This window comes from Canis lupus, chromosome 35, assembly GCF_048164855.1.
Source record: "Canis lupus baileyi chromosome 35, mCanLup2.hap1, whole genome shotgun sequence".
Classification (NCBI taxonomy): Eukaryota; Metazoa; Chordata; class Mammalia; order Carnivora; family Canidae; genus Canis; species Canis lupus.
The window spans coordinates 1,849,719-1,873,071 of record NC_132872.1 but is presented as its reverse complement, the minus strand read 5'-3'; the positions used below and the strand labels follow the sequence as shown (position 1 = coordinate 1,873,071).

Genomic DNA, 23,353 nt, shown 5'->3' with positions numbered 1-23,353 from the left:
TAAAAGATTTTATTTATTTGAGAGAGAGAGAGAACACTAGAAGGGAGGGAAGGGCAGGGGTGAGGGAGAAGCAGGCTCCCCGCTGAGCAGAGAGCCCAACACAGGATTCGACCCTAGGACCCTGGGATCATGACCTGAGCCAAAGGCAGACACTTAACCAAGTGAGCCACTCAGCCATCCCTCAACTTTTCTGTATTTTGAAACCTGTATGAAATAGCTGAGAAAAAAAAAATTTTGTTTTTTTTTTAATTTACTTTTTTTTAAGTAATCTCCACACCCAGAGTGGGGCTCAAACTCACTACCCCGAGATCAAGAGTCGCCTGTTCTGCCAACTGAGTCAGCCAGGCACCTCAAATAGCTGAGAAAATTTAATTACCGTATTTTTTCATTTCTGTAAGTTCTATTTATATTGAAAATCTGATTAGTCATTTCTTAAAAAACAATTTGTTTCTCGAAGCTGCTTTCAGGCTAGTATCTTACTTCTTTAAACATGATAATCCTAGCTATATCCTAGCTATTTTTTGATCCATGTCTGATAATTCCAGTATCTATTCATTCTATCTGTTGTTTACACTGCTTTGCACACACAGTACCTGGGTTTCCGTGTGTGTGTGCCTTGTTTTTTGTTTTGTTTTGTTTTACTGTGAGGTACTCAGTTCTTGCAAAAATATTTGCAGGAATTCTTTGAGGTCTAAGCTGAAGGCACGTTTCTCTAAAGGAGATTTCCTTTGGTTCCTCCCACCCATTTAGGGGCACCACCATACTGGGAGCAATTTTAGTTAAATGTAATACCACCACACAAGTGATATGAATTAGGGCTGCAAGTGAGCATGTGAGAGCTGGTCTGGGGCTACATGTTCTCACAGACGGCCCCACCCCTCTCCACTACCCATCTCCAAGGCAAGTTCCATGCAGCCCTGTGGTGACAGGAGGTAGAAAGCATATTTATTTCTGGTTCTCTCTCTCTTATCAGAGGGGTCCTAATGTTATGGGGAGTGTTTAATATTATACCCCTTTAACGGGCTGAACTGTGTCCACCTCCCTGCCCATTTCATATGTTCATGTTCTGACTCTTAGTACCTGAGAATGTGACTGCCTTTGGGGATAGGGCCTTCTTTTTTTAGGGTGGGGGGATACGGCCTTTAAAGAGGTGATTAAATGAGACCCCCGTTAGAGTGGGTCATAATCCAATCTGACTGGTTTCCTATTGAAGAGGAAATGTAGACACCAAAGGAGACACTAGGAATCCCATGCACAGAGCAAAGACCATGTGAGGGCACAGGGACACGGCAGTGCCACCTGCAAGCCAAGGAGAGAGGCCTCAGAATTCAACCAAACCTGCCAACAACTTGACCTTTGATTTCCAGCCTCCAGGACTGTGAGACAATGAATTTCTATTGTTAAAGTCCTTCAGTTGGGGCGCCTACGTGGCTCAGTTGGTTAAGTTGCTGCCTTTGGCTCAGGTCATGACCCCAAGTCCTTGGACCAAGCCCCACCTCGTTGTAGGGCTTCCTGCTCAGTGGGGAGTATGCTTCTCCCTCTGCCTCTGTGCTCTCTCTAGCTATCTCTCTTTCTCTCTCAAATAAATAAATAAAATCTTAAAAAAAAAAGAAGTCTAGAAGAAAAGTGAATTTTCAGAGAAAATGACCAGAGTGATCGCAAGACATCCAAGGGTGAGATAGGATAACATTTTTAGTTAAATGACAGCTACCGTATAGTAAGTATAAATCTTAGCGCACAAACTTCTAGAACAAAAAAACATAATTTTATTTTTCCATAATTCCATTTAATTTTTACGATTTCCAGACCAGGGATCTTCCTGTAGTCCAGAAGGAGAGTAGCCTGGTAAATAATCATCAATCATCAATCTCCCAGATCTATAGACCACACTCCGAGGATTTTCTTAATTTTCTTTTCCTTTACCATCCTGAGGCCTAGGTTTTAAAATTCAGAACCCAAGTGACTCCTTTCTTTTTCCTGCTTCCTCTGTGTCTAGGCATTAATTAGGAACAGTTTCTGTCAATAGCAGAAGAGTTGGATACCAGGGGCTTGAGGAACAAGGAATTGTTTTTCTTACGCAACCGGATGTCCAGAGCAGGCAGGCTGGTCCTGGCTTGGTAGGCAGGGCTGATAACCCTTGGCCTTTTTCTCATATTTGCAAGATAGCTTTTGCAGCTCCAGACATCACATCTATGCTTGAGACAGGAGGAAAGAGGACAAAGCAAAAACTTGCCTGGAAACCTCGAGCAGACGCTGGTGTTTTTCTCATTGGCTGTGATGGTGTCGTAGGGGATAATCACAGAAAATGACGCCTCACCCCAAAGTCCCTGACCTTCACGATGATGGGACCTGGGTGTTTGTCCCAGATTTGATTCAACGACATACGAACTCCCTCTTACCCAGCAGCTCGGTGCGTGTTCATGACGCTACTTGTGGTGGTTTTAAAAAGTATCTAAAAACTCTTGGACATGCCTCCCTTCAAAAAATGGCAACTAATTACTCTCCTCTTTAGGTTGGGCCAGATTTAATGACTTGCTTCTAATGGAAAGAATGTGATAGAAGTGGCAGCATGAGACGTCCCAGCCAAAGTCGTGGAAGGTGCGGGCGCCTTTGGATCGCTCGCCTGGCGGAAACGAGCGGCCATGTCAGGAGAACACTCAAGCAGCTCTGTGGAGAGATCTTCTCGGCAGAGGACTGCAGTCTTTTGCCAACAGCCAGCGCCGACTGACCTGCCAGCCTCAGTCAAGCCTCTCTTTTTTTTTTAATTTTTAAAAAAGCTTTTATTTATTTAAGAGAGAGAACCACAGGCAGCAACAGAGATAGTGAGAGAGAGCCCGAGCAGAAAGAGAGGGAGAAGAGACCCCCAGCTGAGCAGGGAGCCGGCCACCGGTCTTGATCCCAGGACCCCAGGGTCTCGGGGTCAGACCTGAGCCGAAGACAGAAGCCACCCAGGTGCCCCTCAGTCAAGCCTTCAGATGACTGCAGCCTCAACTGACGTCTTGTGACTTACCTGAGAGCCCTGGGCAGAACCACCCAGAATTTCTGACCCACAGAAACTATGTGAGATAATCACTGTTTATTGTCATTTAAGTCACTAAGTCTTGAGCAATTTGCTACATAGGGATCCATTACATTGCCTCTGGGCTCCTCGGATTCTTAGCGAAGCCCGCATCCAGGCCATGTGCTTTGTGTCCCTCTGAATGATACCTCCTTGCTAGCCCCGGAGTGGACTTCCTCCTGGGGCTTCGGTTGCGTTCCTTCCACTCCCCAAGATATGGGCTTCCTCTGAGCTGGGTGAACCCTCTAATGGGCCTTGTAGGCCTAGAAGGAAGGGTGGAGCCATTGGTTCCTTTAAAGGCAACAGGAGCTGATGTTTTGGCCATGCCATCTGCCATCTTCCTTCTCACACGAAGCAGGAATGGGTACCAACCAAAGTGGCCATTGTGGAGACTCTCTGGTTGTTTTCTGGCTTCTGAGGCAATGTCTTCCCGAAGCCCTGACTTAGCTTCTACATGAGTAGCTATTTGGGAATTTAGAAATCTCCCATTTTAGCCACTAAGTAGTAGAGAGGCGGGGGGGGGGGGGGGGGGGGGGAGAGAGAGAGAGGTGTGCTTGCACCTCCCTAAACTCATAGTAGCAATCTTAAGATCCTAAATAATTCCTTATAACTCCACCCCTGGGTCTTGGGAGCTAGACAGTGCTGTGGAGACTAGGTTCATCCTCCAAAACTCACTTTGTGTGCCAGTTTAGAAAGGATTTTTTGGGCTTCTCTAGTCTGGCAACCGGGGTAGATGCCATTGAAATTCCTTTCTTTCCTAAAAAGAGGCTCAATATTTCAGAAATTCATCCTGAGATAAGGGTATTAGAGTGGCTGTATTAAATTCCTAGAGCTGCTGTAAAAAAAAAATGCCACAAGCTGGATTGCTTTCAACAACAGAAATTTATTCTTTCACAGTTCTGGAGGCTTAGAAGTCCAAAATCAGGGTATCAGCAAGACCACACTTTCCTGAAGGTTCTGGGGAAGAATGTATTCCATGCCTTACTCTTAGCTTCTAGTGTTACCTCCACTCATTGACATTTCTTGGCCGATAGCTCTACAGCTCCGGTCCCCATTTCTGTCCTTACTCGGCATTCTTCCTTCACACGGAGTTGCCAAGCAGATCCAACAGCCTTTGTCTCAGGATGACCCGGTTCTAGCCCTGGTCTAGGGTTAGTATTCAGTCTTCAAGCAGATATAGGCTACTCTGAACTCTAAGACATCCTGGGTGAGCCCCACAAATAGCCAATACTGATCATGAACCACAGTAGTTGTACACCAGCATTGTTCCTCTATAATTCAATTTAATTTCTACTGAGAGCCCCTATCATTTGGAGGGGCAAAATTTCATTTCACTTAAGTTGTTAAGTTGGTTTCCTCATGCTTTACCTAAATTGTATCTAAGTTCTAAGGGGTCTTGCATTAGGTCCCCAGGGGGGATGCATGTCCCCTTGCTTGTCATCTCTGCACATCAGCATCTCTGAGACATTGGCACAGCCTGGCACAGTGGGGTTGGCCCTTGTTCCCATCTGTAGAATGTCTTTGGGTCCAAAGGTGTGTCACCTTGGAGCATGCAGGAAATGTTTTACTGCTCCCATCCACAAATGGAGCAATGGAAGCTCTAAGGTTGTCTCTTCTATTCCATGTTGTTTTGAAACATGTTTCTGAGACATATCAGGGTCTGGGGCACGGGGTCTCTCTCTAAGGACACATATTACCTATACTTGTAATACTCCTTCTCCCCCTCTACAAGCCTAGAGATTCTTTATTTAGTCTGGGAACAGGGAATCCTGACTTACTCATGCAGGGGAGGAAAAAATTTTCCCCTCTACCCTCTTAGTTCTTGTACAGGGACCATGTAAATTATTATTTTTTAAAATATTTTATTTACTTATTTATGATAGACATAGAGAGAGAGAGAGAGGCAGAGACACAGGAGGAGGGAGAAGCAGGCTCCATGCAGGGAGCCCGATGTGGGACTCGATCCCCGGTCTACAGCATCAGGCCCTGGGCTGAAGGTGGCGCTAAACCACTGAGCTATCCGGGCTGCGCTGGGACTATGTAAATTAAATTGACAAAAAACAGATTAATAAGAGAATAGAGTTTATTTACACATGCAACACACATACATGCCAGAGAATTTAGTGATAAGTAACTCATAGGAGGTGTTAGAATTTAGGGCTTATATACAGCCTTAACAGGTAAAGAGGAGTGGGGAGAGAGGCACTCACAGGAAGTTAAATGATTTTTTAGAAAGATAAAAAATGTTTGGGTTCTGGGGATCCCTGGGTGGCTCACCGGTTTGGCACTTCCCTTTGGCCCAGGGCGCGATCCTGGAGTCCCGGGATCGAGTCCCACGTCGGGCTCCCTGCATGGGACCTGCTTCTCCCTCCTCCTGTGTCTCTGCCTCTCTCTCTCTCTCTCTATGTCTATCATAAATAAGTAAATCTTAAAAAAAAAAAAAAAAAGTTTGGGTTCTCAGGCGAACAAACAAGGTAAAAAAGCTGTAATAATGCTTGTCTATACAGTTATGAGTGGTCTTTCTGCCTCTTTCAGGGCCATAAAATTTCCCTGGAGAAGGAATTTGGGGTGGGTTTTGTTCTTGTTTTCCCTTCCGGGAGTAAATCTTCCCTGAAGAGTGATTTATGGCAGCCTTATTTCTTAGATGTTGTTGCTTTTAGTCACATAAGAAAGTTCTGAGAAGGCTGTTTTTCTGCAACTGTTGAATCTCAAAAGTCTTCAGCCTAAAATACTCTTTATACTAAGTGGCATATTTTGCGGTGGCAAATTCTGATCCCCCTCACTCGGCATTAGGTATTCTTACAAATCTATTGTTCTCGTGTTGAGTTCTCTCTGAGGGCTAGATGTGAGACTTAAAAGCCTACAAGTAACTCTTTTTTCCTCTGTCTTTTCCTAAGTGAGCTTTTCCTGAAGGAATGAACGTCAAATAGCTTTGATGACTAAATGTAACCAAACAAAAAAATGCAAGGGCAGAGTCAAGTATTGGTTAATATTTCAAAAAACTGATCCTACCATGCATAGGCCATATCAGCACACCTTCTCAGCAATTCTGTGAGAAGGGGTTTATTATCCATTTTGCAGTTGAGGAAACCCACAGTTAGGACTTGACAATTAGAAGGTAAATTTGAATCCACATCTGTCTGATTCTAGAACTCTAGTCTTGCCGTGTCACCCTGTACTATGTACAGGCATTGGGAAGTGTAACCAGAAGGCTCCAAGCCTGGGGTTGGAAATGAGGTCACGTTAGCACTTACCCAGGTCACCCTTCACTTGTTCACAAGATCTCAGGCCCTTCAAAACGTCTCCCAAGAAGATTCGCGTAGATGCTCAAGAACAAGTTTACTGGGTATCGCTGCCAGCTGGTGTATCCTCCTCGGCAAGGAGGACTGCCACAAAACTGATGCTTGCGCTGCCTGCTGTGCCACGAATAATGAGGTCCTTTCTCTCTGACCCAGCAGTCTCGGGGCTTTCAGCATCTGGGAAACACTAATGGGCTCACTTCTCAGCTTGTAAGGAGGGGAAAATCAAATCGCAGAGCTGACACCCTGCGCAGGCTGGAGGCCAGGTACCAGGTGGCGGCCACATGGGGCCACTCGGAGCCCAGGCTAAACTGGTTGCTGCAACAGCGGCTGGAATAAGAGGCAGGTGAAGCCAGAGGAATCCAAAGACATACCGACATGTCCCTACCATGTTTCTCTCTCCCCAGATCTTGTGCAGCCACCCTCCTGGCTCAACTCTCCACTGAGAGTGGAGTGAAGACTGCAGCCCTCCAGCAAGACCTCCATTGACCTGTGGCCACTACACCCACCCATACGGACATGTCACTCCAGCGACAGAACAGCCAACTCTCCTCCTGCTCAAGATCTATCCCTCCTTTCATCTATGTGTGTATTCCTAATGTTCCTTCGCCACTGGACCCTCTCCACTGGCATGTGAACATGCCCCAGCCCATCATAGCTACACACTCATCACTCCCCACTTCCTTTCAAAACTAAACTTCCCCACATTGCTGTCCATACAACCACTTCCTTTCTCTCTCCTCCTAACTCATTCCAGAACCACTCCATTCAGAATTCTGCTCACATTGCACCCAATCCACTTTTACTGGGGTCACCTAAGACCTCAAAGTTGCTAATTCCTGAAGATGGTTATCAGTTTTGTTTTTGTTTTTTTAATGATAGTCACAGAGAGAGAGAGAGAGAGAGGCAGAGACACAGGCAGAGGGAGAAGCAGGCTCCATGCACCGGGAGCCAGATGTGGGACTCGATCTCGGGCCTCCAGGATCGCGCCCTGGGCCAAAGGCAGGCGCCAAACTGCTGCGCCACCCAGGGATCCCTGGTTATCAGTTTTTATCTCAACTAAATTTTCAGTAAAATTTAGTATTTGCTTGCTCCTTCTTAGAACAGTCTCACTCTCGGCTTCCAAGGCACCATACCTGCTGATTTCCCTCCTCTCTGTCCTGCCCTCCCCTTCTCTCCTCTGCAGTGTGTTCTTCTCCGGTAGCCATTCACTATGTCCTCAGGCCTGCCCTAGGACCTTTGTAGGACAGGAAATCTTAACCATAGCCTCAGCTTTAAGCACCAGAAATAGATGTGAATTACACATTTCAGGTGTTATATAAATACATTAAATCCTTATATTTATTTCCTGTCCAGTTGTGTATAACAAGGCAGCACATTTTGGGGCTCCTCGATGGCTCAGTCTGTTGAGCATCTGACTCTTCATCTCCGTTCAGGTCTTGATTTCAGGGTTGTGAGTTCAAGCCCCACACTGGGCTCCACGCTGGGTGTGGAGCCTACTCAAAACAAACACACAAACCAAAACCAACACCAAAACAAACAAACAGAAGAAAAACAAAAAGCAAGCAGCATATTTTACTCAAAAGAAATGGGCTTTAGACTCTGATCTGGATATAAATCCTGACTTTTTCCCACTTACTGTCAGAATCCCCTTGGGAAGCATCAACTGCCCCGTCTCAGGTGCTTCCTCTATAGAAGGGGGCATACCATCCCCTTATTAGGCAATCTAGAACTCTACACAATCCCTTCCTTTTTTCCTTCTAAATTAGATTATCACTTATTCCCTTCCTGAAGAATAGAGTCAGAGTCCAGTCTCTAGAGTCAAGTGTCCTGGGTTCAAATCCTTCCTCTGCCTCATTCTTTCTCTCTGACCTTGAGCAAATTACTCAATTTCTTTAAGTTTCAGGTTCCTTCATCTGTAAAATAGGCATAATAATAGCATCTACCTCAGAGAATTGTTGAAAGGATTAGATGAGATGTTAAGTGCCTAGCACAGAACCTAGCCCATAGGTTAACTTAGAAATATTATCTCATACGTTTAGGCAGTCATATTTCAGTTTTGATTACTTGCAACTCTAGAATTGTCCCCAAACAAGACGTAATTTAGAGGTGATGAATGAAATTGAATAGTTCAAGTAAGTTGGCACACGTTTTACCAAGGTTAATAATAGAATAAGTTAGACTCCTGAGTGTGACTCACAAGAGTATCTTAATCCAAAACTCAGACATTTGATGCCTGTAATTGGAACTTTTTTTTAACATATAATGATAAGTTAACCTATTAATTTTATTTATTTAAGTAAGCTCTACGCCTAATGTGAGGCTCGAGCCCATGACCCCTAGATCCAGTCAAACGCTCTACTCACTGAGCCAGCAAGCCACCCCAATAAGCCAATATTTTAGAGTGAGGGTGGAGGAAGCTAATAGCTTCTGAATTTAACATGTTTACCTTTATACCCCAAAGTATGTGCTATTAGTAGTGCTGTCCTTAACTAATGTCCAAGCTATAATAAAGACCCAATACATCCAAAGATCACATGATTCCTTGATACTGCTCCTACATTCCTCCTCACCTAGAGCCCCCGTACCATAGGAGGCATAAATGGGAAAGGTGTTTTGAAAGGCAAAGACAGGGACACCTGGGTGGCTCAGCGGTTGACGGTCTCCTTTGGTTCAGGGCGCAATCCCAGGGTCTGGGATCGAGTCCCACATCGGGCTCCTGCTTCTCCCTCTGCCTGTGTCTCTGTCTCTCTCTCTGTGTGTGTCTCTCATGAATAAATAAATAAAATCTTAAAAAAAAAAAAGACAATTCTGGAGAAAGTGACTTGAGGGGAGAATGGATGCTGGGATCATCCCAGATAAGGTCTCTCTTTAACAGCCTTTCTAGAAAAGCTCTGATTTTTTTTTTTTTTCTTTAAATAGGCTCCATGCCCAGCATGGAGGCCAGCTCAGGGCTTGAACTCACATCCTGAGATCAATATCTGAGTTGAGAGCAAGAGTGGGACATTTAACTGACTGAGTCACCCAGGTGCCCCCCCCCTTTTTAAACTTGTCTTTTTTTTTTAATTTTTATTTATTTATGATAGTCACAGAGAGAGAGAGAGGTAGAGACATAGGCAGAGGGAGAAGCAGGCTCCATGCACCGGGAGCCTGATGTGGGACTCGATCCCGGGTCTCCAGGATCGCGCCCTGGGCCAAAGGCAGGCACCAAACCGCTGCACCACCCAGGGATCCCTAAACTTGTCTTTAAATAACTGAAATTTTGTCATCGAAATGAATAAAAAAAAATATTTTGGACACACTAAGTAGTCACATAATAGTACATGTGAACAGAGGTGCCTGAGTGGCTCAGTCAGTTAAGCATCAACTCTTGGTATTGGCTCAGGTTGTGATGTCAGGGTCGTGAGATGGGCTCCTAACAGGGCGCACGTCAGCCTCAGTGGGGAGTCTGCTTGAGATTCTCTCCCTTTGGGCCTCTTACACTCACACTTATGCTTTCCCTCTCTAAAATAAATGAATAATTCTTTAACAAAAAAATAGTAGGGAGGCTTGGGTGGCTCAGTGGTTGCGTGTCTGCCTTCGGCCCAGGGCGTGATTCCGAGGTCCCGGGATCGAGTCCCACATCGGGCTCCCTGCCTGGAGCCTGCTTCTCCCTCTGCCTGTGTCTCTGCCTCTCTCTCTCTCTCTGTGTGTGTGTGTGTGTCTTTCATGAATAAGTAAAATCTTTAAAAAATAAAAAATAAAATAAAATAGTACCTGTGAATAGGTGTCCTCTCCTCCTCACTAATGGTTAAAAATAGCTAAAATGAGGGATGGTGGAGATAGTAAATAGATGATAGTCTCCAAATGTAAGTGAAACTGTCATTTACTATGATCTGCACACAGGATGGAGAAAAAGATGAGGTTCAACTCTCTTATTACATTAAAATTAGAAGCTTAAATAATTTTGTGGTAATAAAAAACTTTATTCAGAACAAATATGTGGAACTAGTATAATAAATTGAGGAAGCCATAAAGACTTTTTTTTTCTTCCCTGTTAACTATTTTCCTCTGTGGCTCAAAGATCTCTTGAGACACAGGGGAGCATGTAGGCAGGGGTGTCCTGTAATATGGGCGCCATGAGAAGGGTTATCAAGTGACCCATGGGAACCAACAGGCATGGGCTACAGATTTCATGGAATAATTTTTTTAAATTGAGATATTAAATAATTAATGACAAATTGAGATATAATTTACATGCAATAAAATGTATACATTTTGGGGCTCCTTGGTGGCTCAGGCCTGCTTCTCCCTCTCCCTTTACCTGTCACTCCCCTTGCTTGTGCTTTCTCTTATCTTTCTGTCAAATAAGTGAATAATGTTAGAATCTTAAAAAAAATAAAATGCATACATTTTAAGTGTACTGTTCAATGAATTTCCAAGATATGGAACATTTCCATCAATTCCAGTAGCTGGTGTGCTTCCTCGTCTAGCTAACAGTACCACCCCGGGGACTGGCAAGAGATAGATGGCTCAGTTAAAACTAGATAATTTGAGAAGAGGGATTATTTATAAAGGCGTGGGCATAGTGTGGGGAAAGCACAAGATGGTTCCCTGTAGCAATGCCAGCGAGCTGTTACCACTCCTAGACTGGAAGGGCGGAGAGGGAGAGGCCGTTCCCAGACCCAGGAAGGAGAGGCTGTGTGGGGAGCTATGACTCAGTGGAGAGGTGCGGCCGGTGGCCAGCTGGGGGCGGGGGATCCTGCAGAGGGGTGGGGGAGAGAGGTCCTCCAATCATACTCCCCTGTCCCTCTTAGTCCTGCTAAATATAATCCAACTAGAAGTCAGAGGGTAGGCAAGGCCCCTTACAGGTTATCTTCTCAGGGCATTCCTAGGACAAGAGTGAAGAGTAAAATTTGGAGGGGAAATCAGAAAATGTGTTATACTAATAAGTGAGTTTAAGGAAAAAGTAAGAAGACCTCTTGTGGGAGGAAGGTTTTTTTGGGGGGATGGCGAGTGGGGAGGAAAGGCCATTGCAAACTCAGCAGTTTCTCAGGCCCCATGATTTATGTGTGTTAACTACAGGTGCAAGCAACATAACCGCAGTGTCTTCAAACAACGACACACACATTATTACATAGTCAAAGGCTGGGCGCCGCTTCGCTACATTTTCTGCTTGGGGGGCTCACCAGCTGCAATCGGGGTGTTGGCCGGGGCTGGGTTCTCGTTCGGAGGTTCCACTGAGGGCAGGATCTACTTCCCTGCTTCCATGGTTGTCGGCAGCACACGGTCCCTGCAGCTGCCCTGGAATACCCAGAGCCTCGGTTTTGCCGCCTCTTGGTTCAGCGCTGTCCCCAGCTCCCAGAGGCCGCTCACACTGCCGGCTACGTGAGTTTCCCCAGTATGGTTTCACACACTTCGCCAGAACAACCAACCTGAGAAGCCAACAAGGTGCAGCGGGTCTGGAGGGTGCTGTTGGGCAAGAAGCGGCGATGCCAGGGGGCCCTGCAGGTGGCAGATCTCAGGAAACCATCAGCAAGCTTCACCTTTACAAGGTGAGGGGCTCCTATGGGCAGAGACCTCCTGGGCGCAGATCTGGGAACCAACAGGGCCAGGCATTAGCATCACAGGGGGAGGCAGGGAGATGCAGGGGAGGCAGGTGGGGAGGAAAGGTGAGAAAAATCACAGTCTAGTGGTGGTGACTTTGGGAGGGAATCCCCTTAGAAAGCAGAGGCTTTCCCCTTAGCAGCAGCCACTGTGATTGAGGGAAAGGAAGCAGTTGGAGACAAGAGACTGCCAGAAACAGAATGGGATTGTAGTTTAAATGGGAAAATAAGACTAACCAGGATATTTGGGGGGGGGGGGGCAGCAACGAGGGGTGACTTGCTGCATCATAAAACTTCAGTAATCAAAACAGTGTGCTATCCACACATGGATGGATAGCACAACAATGACTCAGAACAGGAAATCCGGATACGGGCCCTAATATGTTTAGCAAGTGGTAAGTAGGCATCTCAGATTAGTCACAATAATGGGCTTTTTAAAATGTGATGGGAGGGTGTCTGGTGGCTCAGTCAGGAGAGCATGAAACTCTTTATCTCAGGGTCATGTGTTTAGGCCCCACATAGGGTGTAGCGATTACTAAATAAATAAACAAACATACAAAAAACTTAAAGAAATGGTGATGGGAGGGGTGCCTGCGTGGCTCAGGCCTTCAGCTCAGATCATGATCTCCGGATCCTGGGATCAAGGCCCACGTCCAGCTCCCTACTCAATGGAGAGCCTGCTTCTCTCTCTCCCTCTGCACAACTACCCCCAACACTTCTGTGCTCTCTCCCTCTCTCTCTCTCTAAATAAAATCTTAAAAAAAAAAAAAAAAAAAACAGTGATAGGAAAACTGAATAGACAATGGGTAAAAGAAGTTGGACCATACTTTCTGCCTACACTGGGTTAAGCATCAAATGAGTTAGACATTGCAATATAAGACATGCACACACGTTTGGGGGGAGGAAGGGGAACACCTTTATAGCTGTGGAGAAAATCTTTTTAACAAAAAAGAAAATCAATATTCGTTTTTTAAAATGGTTGAAAAATTAAATTATATAAAGATAAAATATTTTGGCATGGCAGGAAAAAAGCCTACTAAAGTCAAATGACAAATTGGTGTAAAAATGTAAGGTTAACACTCAATAGCTAAGACCTCAATGGACAGTTCTGTTGGTGGTCATGTGATCACCGATTCGCAAAGCAAACTGCCAATCTCATGCAGGCCCGGGTGAGAATATTGATTGTGTTGGCAAGGGTTTACTGGCAGCAGACCCCCGCTGATTAGCTGACTTCCAAAGCATAGGGCTGCCACGGATTGGTTGGCTTTCAGAGGTGTGGTCAATGAGCCAAGGGTGTCGTTGATTGATTAGACAGGCTTATAACCTGCTCTGGTAAGGTTACTTGTTACCATGGCTATGGAACAATCAATCTTTCTCTCAGAGTGTGTGTGGGGGGGACTGTCGTATTCCCGTTGGGAAATTTTCTTTGTAACTTATTACAGAGAAAGAGTCAATCTTCCCAATACATAAAGAGCCCCTAGAAATTGAGAAGAAAAATCCAACAGTTCAATAGAAAAATAAGAATGCAAACAAAAAATACTGTTCTTAGAACATTAAAATGAAAAAAAGAAAACCCGTCTCGACCTCATTCAAAATAAGTGTTTTCTATAGTAACTTCTCTTCAGACTCTGGAGAAAAATGCAAACCACATTCCATAAAATGAAGGTAAAATGTCAAAATAACTTTTTTCTCTCCCTCAATCAAAATAACTTTTTGACATTTAAAAACAATTTAATGCAAAAGCCACCAAACTTAGAATAAATGGGACGCCTGGGTGGCTCAGCGTCTGCCTTTGACTCAGGGCATGATCTCAGGATCCTGGAATCGAGTCCCTCATACGACTCCCCGCAGTGACCCTGCTTCTCCCTCTGCCTGCGTCTCTGCCTCTCTGTGTCTCATGAATAAATAAATAAAATCTTTTTTTTTTTTTTTTTTTTTATATGATAGTCACAGAGAGAGACAGAGAGAGAGAGAGAGAGACACAGGCAGAGGGAGAAGCAGGCTCCATGCACCGGGAGCCCGACGTGGGATTCGATCCCAGGTCTCCAGGATCGCGCCCTGGGCCAAAGGCAGGCGCCAAACCGCTGCGCCACCCAGGGATCCCGATAAATAAAATCTTAAAAAAAAAAAAAAAAACTTAGAATAAATGTTTCGGGAAAATATATGATACTCAAAGATGTTTAAGGATTTTTTTTTTTAAGATTTTGATAGAGAGAGGGATAGTGACAGAGATAGTGAGAGCAGGCTCCTGATGTGGGTCCGGATCCCAGGACCCTGGGATCATGACCTGAACCAAAGGCAAAAACTTAACTGAGCTACCCAGGCGCCCCAAGAATTTTTTAAGCCAAGGAAAAGTGGTATGGTTGGGTTCAGCTCTCATTCTTTTTGTTTCTTGTGCTATTATGTAGCATTAAAATTGCTGCTTCTCTTCCCTCCCTGCCCCTCGCCCCCGCCCAAGACTTAGGTAATTAGGCCTCATCTATTTTTTGGTTTGTGACCTGCTCTTATCAGCAGCCCCCCCTTCCCCCCCGCAAATCTCTCTCTCTCTTTTTTTTTTTAAGATTTTATTTATTTATTCATGAGAAAGACACACACACAGAGAGAGGCAGAGACACAGGCAGAGGGAGAAGCAGGCTCCTCCTCGCAGAGAGCCTGATGTGGGACTCGATCCTGGGTCTCCAGGATCATGCCCTGGGCTACAGGCGGTGCTAAACCGGGGCGCCACCGGGGCTGCCCAAATCTCCTATTTTTGTAAGCCAGTTACATTAATGTAATTTTTAGCTTTATGCAAATAAAAGCTTTAAATAAGCAGTTTGCTAAGCATTTGCCAATAGAAGGAATCAAGTAATCTTTTTGTCTACAAGATGCTTTTGCTAACAGTCATTCTTGAAATCCTGAGATTTTTTAAGTTTCCAATTCAGTAAATTCAGAATACGGTTGTATAAACCACAGCAGTCCTAGCTCTTTGGAAGTGGAACAATTCTCTCACACATTAAAACCAAATTGATCTAGTATTCTCTTAGTGCCTCTTGCTAAAATTATACAATTCCTCTGTCATCGGACTTTTTTGTAATCTAGGTTTACTCTGGAGAGTTACTTCATTATGATCTACTTCAATTACTGAAATGCCCTCCTTTCAATTTTGTCCACATGTTCTAACGCTATTATTTCTGAGATGTACCCAGAAATACATTCCAAGGAGTTCTGGGGATTTAGTGATGATGCCCGAGGTCTTAATTTTCCAGACAAGAAACCTTAGAGCTGGGTTCTCAGCATCCTGTAGGCGAGGACCGGGGAGGCCTGCAGGGAGTCAGGACACTGGGGCCTTTAGGTGCGTAATTTTCTGAACCATCAACTCTGATCGAGATGGGGACGACGTTAGGGGGGCAACAGAGACTGAACAGGTGGTTCAGTAGGTGGAACAGGTTACTTCTGTAGATCCTTTTTTTTTTATTTTTATTTTTTAAATTTTTATTTATTTATGATAGTCACACAGAGAGAGAGAGAGAGGCAGAGACACAGGCAGAGGGAGAAGCAGGCTCCATGCACCGGAAGCCCGATGTGGGATTCGATCCCGGGTCTCCAGGATCGCGCCCTGGGCCAAAGGCAGGCGCTAAACCGCTGCGCCACCCAGGGATCCCTACTTCTGTAGATCCTTAACACAGTTCTGCTTCTGCTTATTTCTGCTTATCTCAGCATCATTTCCCACACTTACTCTATCTTGTCAGGGTAAGAGCTTCCCATGGTTTGGCCTTAGAAACTTCAAGGCATCTTAGTCCCAAAACCCACTGAGGGACACCGGGTCTGGTGTGGTTCTCCCCGCTTCTCTCAGCCCCAAGCCCACTGTCCCAAACTCTGCAGGTCCCTACAAGATGCCTCCCAGGGCTCTACTCGGCTCCTCTGTCAGCGAGCTTGCCCCTGGGCTCTATCCTAAGTACTGGGAAGAAAGGAGATCCCTGTGGTATTACAGCAATGGCACTTGGCTCCAGCTTCCAAATTCCTTCAACTCTTCTAGGATTAGACTCACTGGACCCCTCAGAGCACCAGCAGCATCTAAGAGGTTTCTTTCTCAAAGGTCCGAACACCAACTCTGCATGGCTCACCCTCCTCCACCTCCTAAGTGCCCCATTTTGTGACCCAAACTCTTTCCTCCTGTTTGCCTCTTTGAGGGCAGTAGCCACTTCCTGCAGTTGCCCTCTTTGGGTTATCTCAGGGGCTCCTTCTCTTTGGCTCCAACACCTGCCTAACCCATTCTCTACCCTGTATGCCCTCTGTTGAAATACTGATTGCGGGTTTTTTTATAACTGGACCTTGATCACTACACATCGGTCCAGTAGAAACTGAGCAGTGGGTGCGGTTCTCCTCCTCGGCCTGGGACTCAGGAAAGTGTGCGGCCAGTCAGTCTAACCTGCAGTAGAAAGCAGACACACAAACTTAGAGGGACTGAAGAGATGGGAGAGGAGTGACACAAAAAGTGAAGACCCAGTGTATGATCCCCAGGTGACAGTCTCCTGAATTGAACTGGTTCCAGGGACAGAGCCTAACTGTGGCAATCTGGGACGACAAAAGCAAAGTTGAAGAGAAAGGTTAAAATAAGTAAAATGTAGAGTCCCCTCAGCTGGAACTCAAGGTTCATGTTGCTCCAAGTCCTGCCAAGACAAGGCGAGATATTCTGGGGGAAAAGAAGTCAGACTCAAAATTTAGTCCTAATTTTTTATTAAGACTTTTATGCAGGAATAATGGGTACAGTAGTTGCTCAACTCTCAGCTTTTCTGTCTCAAAGTTTTTAGTGTTTCTCACACCCTTATCCACTCCAACTGCGAGCAGGGATTTGCAGAAGCCACTAGGGATTTCTGAGGATTAGTTTCCTCTGGGGCGAAGGGTTCTTGTGACCTCAGGGCCTTACAGGCAGAGGTCTCTTGCGATAGAGCTACAGACACACTGGGCAGAGGCGAGTGGAGTCTTCAGCAGTAGACAGATAATTGCAGCTTATTGGACGGCACATCTGGAGACTTGTGGGAGCGCAAAAATCACTGGATGAAGTGAGACTCTTCCAGAAGTGAGACTGTAGAGTAGTGGGGGCAGACAACAGCCAGGGGGAGGAACCATCACTTACTCTGGTTCTTTTTAATGAAGGCCTGTGCCAGGTGCTTACCTCTTGAGAGCAACAGGGTTGGTAATGTTGATTCCCATTTACAAAGTAAGAAAGGGAGGTATTGATGGGGCACCCGGGTGGCTCGGCGGTTGAGCGTCTGCCTTCAGCCCAGGGCGTGATCCTGGAGACCCGGGATCGAGTCCCATGTCGGGCTCCCTGCATGGAGCCTGCTTCTCCCTCTGCCTGTGTCTCTGCCTCTCATGAATAAATAAACAATAAAATCTTAAAAAGGGGGGGAGGGGAGTAATGAAAGGTTAAGTAGTTCACCTAAGATCATGCAAGTAGAGACCAAATTAAGTAGGCAATCTAGAAGTGCATGCGTGGTTCAGTCTGGTAAGTGTCCAGCTCTTGATCTCAGGTCTTGATCTCGGGGTCCTGAGTTCAAGCCCTGTGCTGGGCTCCACACTGGTGTGGAGACTACTTAAAAGACAAAAAACAAAAAACAAAAACAAAACAAAAACAACCCTAACATTCTTAGCCCACAAGCCTTATGAAAACAGGCAGTATGCAGATTTGGCACCTGGGATGTACTTTACGGAACCCTGTGCTGGAGCTCAGCAGGCTCCCTTCCCCTGGTAGGTCATGAATGCTTTGGTCTCCTCAGCAGCGTGAGCCTGATGACAACTCCCTGCTCTGCAGTTTTTCAGCCTTTTAGCCTCTGCCCTGAGCAGTTTCAATACTCTGCCATTATCTTGATGGGAAAATTGGCCTTGTGTCCAATATCGTCATTCCAATTCATCAGAAGGCCAAAGCACACCACTTGCTGCTCACTGGCAGCAACCCTGACTCTTGGCCTGCATTCAGAACAGGCAAAACTACCAGCAAAACCACGTTTTGGCTGCAAATATCAGTTCACTTTTCATAGACTCCCTTCTCTAGAATCTTAGCCCCAATTTTAGTCTTCACTGTTTCAGGAGCTCTCTGGTGCTGTTCAGTCGGCAATCTTTATTTTTATCAGGCTTTTCTCGTTGCTTTTAGCCAGAAATGTAGCTGCAATGCTACCTAGAAAGCATAAATCTTGCTTTTTAAATAATTTAAAAATAGTACCTTAAAGCTAAATACATTAAAATCAACTCACAATGCTGTGTTTTTTCCACATTGAAAAAAACCTCCCTTCCTGAATTATGATTTAAAAAAAATTTTTTTAAAGATTTTATTTATTTACTCAGGAGAGACACACAGAGAGAGGGAGGCAGAGACACAGGCAGAGGGAGAAGCAGGCTCCATGCAGGGAACCCGATGTGGGACTCGATCCTGGGTCTCCAGGATCAGGCCCTGGGCCCAATGCGGCGCTAAACCGCTGAGCTACCCGGGTTGCCCATGATTAAAATTTAAAGGCAAAAGATGCCCTTTAGAGTGGTGCAGATTGAGAATAATAAGCTCCTTTTATCTTGCAATATATTTTTTAGGTTTTTTTTTTCTTTTCTTTCTTTCTTTTTTTTAAGTAATCTCTATTATCTAGTGTGGAGCTCAAACTCAACCCCAAGATCAAGTCTCACATTCTTCCACTGAACAAATTAGGTGTCCCTATCCTGCAACATTAAAGAAAAAAAAAAGGATTTGTTGATTTGAGAGTGTGAGGGTGGAGATAGAGGCAGAGGGAGGGAAAATCCCAAGCCCACTCCCTGTTGAGCACAGGGCCCATTGCAGGGCTTGATCCCAAGAACCCAAGATCATAACGAGAGATAAAATCAAAAGTTGGTTGTTCAACCAACTGAGCCATCCAGGCGCTCTTATCTTGCAACATTTTAAAAACATTTAAATTTTGGGATGCCCAGGTGGCTCAGTGGTTGGGCGCCTTCCTTTTGTTCCAGGGTGGGATCCTGAAGTCCCAGGATCGAGTCCCACATTGGGCTCCCTGCATGGAGCCTGCTTCTCCCTCTGCCTGTCTCTAATGAATAAACAAAATTTAAAAAGGATAAGTTTTAGAAACAATGTGTTCTGATAAATTATGTGCTGATTTCAAGACTTAAAAAAAAATATAGGGATGCCTGGGTGGCTCAATGGTTGGGTGCCTGCTCTCGGCTCAGGTAGTGATCCTGGGATCCAGGATCGAGTCCTGCATCGGGCTCCCTACATGGAACCTGCTTCTCCCTCTGCCTGTGTCTCTTGTGAATAAACAAATAAAATCTTAAAAAAATTAAATTTTGACTAGATAATATATTCAATATGATTGAAAATTCAAAAAGGATAAAAGAAAATTGAGTGAAAAGTCATTACTCCACCCCTATCTTCTAGCTGTGCAGTGTCTCTCCGTGCTGGCAACATTTACTCCTTCTCTTTCTAGACATTTTATTGCAAATACATGTGTTTATCTTTTCATATCAGTAAAGTGGTTTTGTTGTAACTGTTAAGTGCTATATAGTACCATTCACTGTACCATCATTTATTATCTATTGATGTGACAATAACGTTGTTTCTAAGCTTATGATTATAAACAATGCCATACAAAAAATGTCTTGTACCTGTCATTCTACACACATGTAAAGACAGTTTTAGGAAATTCCTAGAGATAGAACTGCCAAATTGGGAAGTGGGATTTTAAATTTTCTATTGATACCAAGCAACAGTCCATATTTCCCCACACTCTTGCCAAGATTGAAACATACCTACAAAAAAAAAAAAAAAAAAAAATACCTACATACACAAAAACGAAACAAAAAAGCGGCTTACTTTAACTAATTTGAAGGAGAGAAAAATTTATAAACATTAGTATAAGTCACATTATGCATCTTTTCACATATTTTTCCTTTCCTGGGAACTATGTTTCTTGAAAACATTTCTAATTTTCCTTTTGAATTATTAGTCATTTTCATAATGTATCAGCATATACTTTAAAGGAAACGAGCTCTTTGTGATTAATTGCTTCTACATCTCCACGGCCCGCCCTTCATTTGCCATGTGCCATGTCTCCCAATTTTCCATTATGGTAGTAGTTCTTGTTATACAGAACTTTTTATTTTCATGTAGTTAATTTTTATTTTTTAATTGTGGTAAAATACATGTAGTAGGCCATTTTAATTTTTATTATTTTAATTTTCAGATTCTCAACCTCTGCTCAGTTTCAGTGCTCCCTGAGAAGTTAAACATTCTCATCTCCCTCCACAAAAATGAGAGGAAAAAGTAGCAATACACTCTTAACGACTGACACAAAGCATTTATTAGTTTCTAACAATAAGGCATATAAGCTAAGACTATCAGAAAAACTAATAGGGAAATTAAAATTTATCTTGAGGTCAGGAAAATTTCTTCACAGACAATTAAGTGGTTAAATGTGTAAATTCTATACGTCACACTATTTTTTTCCTCCTTTTTGGTCAAGGACTATTCCAGGAAATTTTAATTATACAACTGTTGAGGAGTTCCAACAGTGTCTACTCTAAAATATAAAGTGAAATCGCTCTGAGAATAATACTGGTTTGATGAGAAGACAGATTTTATTGTATTTTGAACAAATTTGGTTAGTTTCTGACTAGATTTCAATCATTATTCAAAGGGCAATCACCTTTTTTTTTTGAGAAAGGGCAAATTAAACTTTAAATTAGCATCAGAATTCTACCCATAATTACCAAATCAATATTGAAATAGATGCCATTAAGTATGCAAACACTAACAGAATTTCAGTTACAAAATTTGGAGGAAAAAAATCTTAATAATGTACAAAAATATTGACAAATTTAAGCTAGAATTAGCTCTAGGACATTTTATTTTTATCTTAAAAGGATGGATAACTAGAGATCAGCAGAAATGTTGTTAAAACCGCTATTTGCCTAAAGTTGTTCATATTAATGAAAAAAAGATTAATAGTCTCTAAGTTACATTTCACTAAATGAAATCACTGCCTTCTGATTTAACTTTCAGGGGTAACACGGCAAAACCCAAGCATCAGACTTTGTTTTTCTGTACATAAACACGTATAAAAGTATCTATACAAATGATAATATAAGGAAATAAATACATGGTTATATTTCAGGTCCTACAACAAAAGATATATTTAACTCTCCTACAGTAAAGTCCCATTTTTTTTTCCTGGAATAGCAGATTAACAGAAATGTCAAATTCCCAAATTTCATGCAATTTAGTAATTGATTTTGACACCAGTTACTATGGTGTGAAAAGCTATAAAACCCAAACGTTTTCCATGTCATTTAGCAAAGAAAGGATGGAGAACCCTCTACCAAACTTTACCTGCTCCTCTGTCCTGGACCCAGTTTCTGATCATGCAGTCAGTTCCAATGCTTCCAAATCGTCAATTTGGTGCAACTTAACTCCTAACTCCTTTCGCGTCAAGAGCCTAGTTTCCTGTCAACTAATTCCTAATTTTCCAGGAAACTGATTTTTCTGATTTCACACTGATCATAAACCATTTTATATAAAAGAAAATGCTATAACAGCTATAATAATTAAAGTGGAGATGAAAACTAGATTATTTTAGTGTCATGCAGGATGCATTTCAAGTGCTCTGCAAATATATGAGAAAGTAGCATGAAAAATTACCCTGCCTGGATTCTTAACTACTCGGTACACTATGATCTTGCTTTGATTACTACTAGTTAGGACAAAAGGGAAGCAAAGGTCATAAAACATGCATTTTTTGGAAACAGAATGGCACTTGAAGATTTCTTGGGAGTTCAACCAAGGCATTTTTATATCCATAAGGATTGTCAAACTTAGTACTTCACAGTTATTAAAAAAGGAAAGGATTGGGACTCCTGCTTACTGAGTTTGGCAGAAATATATTTATATTCCTCCCTTGTGATCACACAGTCCTTTATAGATGATGAGTTTAACAATTATAAAGATTCTATGATAAAGAAGAGAGCTTCATAATCCGGCTTTACTAGATTATAAAATACTCCCTCTTCCCCATGAATTACTTTGTATACCTCTGGAACATCTGAAAAATACTTTTCTGTGACTTACTAGGCTGTAGGGAATGAGTACTTTTAGATACATTACAATTATCTCTAGAAGAATTTGGCATCTTTCTTCCATTAACTGAATGTTTCAACTGGATCTTGAAAGATGCCTGCCAATTTTCATTTTTGGAGCCTCTCCGAGATTTTGAATGCTCTAGATCAGTCTGTTTTTTGAAGTTCCTAGTTTTGGAATTCTTCCTCTGTCCATTTAGCAATTTGTCTGGAGGTGAAGATGTAGGACGTAACTGATACTCATCTGGGGATCCTTTTTGCCGGTTTGGCTTCATTTGTTCTTTATCTACTTCTTTCTGAAGCTGTAACGCTAATAACCTGTCCTGTTCTTCTTGTTTATGTCTCTCAAAAAGTAAGCGTTCCAAATCTATCAGTTTTTGGGTAAAGTTGATTTCTGTTTCCTCTTGGTCTGAGGAAGCTTTGGGGAACTTTTTTCTTCTTTTTGCAGAAACGCATGGATCCCTGGCTGCTTCAGATAAAGATTCCTGTTTTTTTCTTTTGGAAATATCTTTACTGATCGGTAGGCAAGACTCTTCATTTTCTGTCTCAACTGTATTACTTCCAATTATTTGTGTCATACCTGATATAGTGCACCCACTCTCTGTTTTGCCATAAGGCTTAACTGCAGTTTCTCCAGAGCAAGGAACTCTGGCTTCAGGTCCCTCATGATTTAGGACATGTAACTCTTTATCATGATTGGTTGTACTCATTTGGACTTTTCCTTCAAGGCACCATTCTCTACCATTGGCACGTAACTGAGGCATAGGTGACTCTAAAGACTTTTCACCCTGTTCTTGCATTTCAATGCGTATTTGTGGAGAAAGTGTTGGCATATCTTCCTCAATTTCTGTATCTTGCTGTGTAGGGCTTTTTACAACACTACTATCAGTTTCCTATAGAAAACAGAAAGAGACTGCATGAACCATGGGAAAAACAGCAAGTCATAATACAGAAGTCAAATTACAGTGATACTCTGACTTTTCACTATAGCCAGCATCACTACTAATAACTAATATTAATTCCTAATAGTTATTTTTATTCTGTGTGCCAACTTAGATTAAGGAATTCCTTCCTTTTAACTCCCACGGAAACCTATAGGTTAAAGCCCACAAACTGGATTCTATGTATGGCAACAAAGCGGGCACCAGGACCTGACCTCTCTTTCACCTTATAAACTTCCCCTAGCCGAGTTTTTTTTTTTTTTTTAAGATTTTATTATTTATTCATGAGAGAGACACACACACACACACACACACACACAGAGGCAGAGACACGGGCAGAGGGAGACCTCTTCTGAATATTTTAAGATATAAAAATAAATATGT

General features: G+C 43.3%; 1 protein-coding gene across 1 annotated transcript in view; it reads right to left on the bottom strand.

The window, feature by feature from the left end:
• Positions 1-20,234: 20,234 nt before the first annotated feature.
• Positions 20,235-23,353, bottom strand: part of RNF168 (ring finger protein 168) — a 33,074-nt gene continuing 29,955 nt past the window's right edge. The window contains exon 7 of the mRNA XM_072811997.1: positions 20,235-22,921. Coding sequence (XP_072668098.1) covers positions 21,971-22,921 — 951 coding nt within the window. The 3' untranslated portion in view covers positions 20,235-21,970. The remainder of the gene's footprint in view (positions 22,922-23,353) is intronic.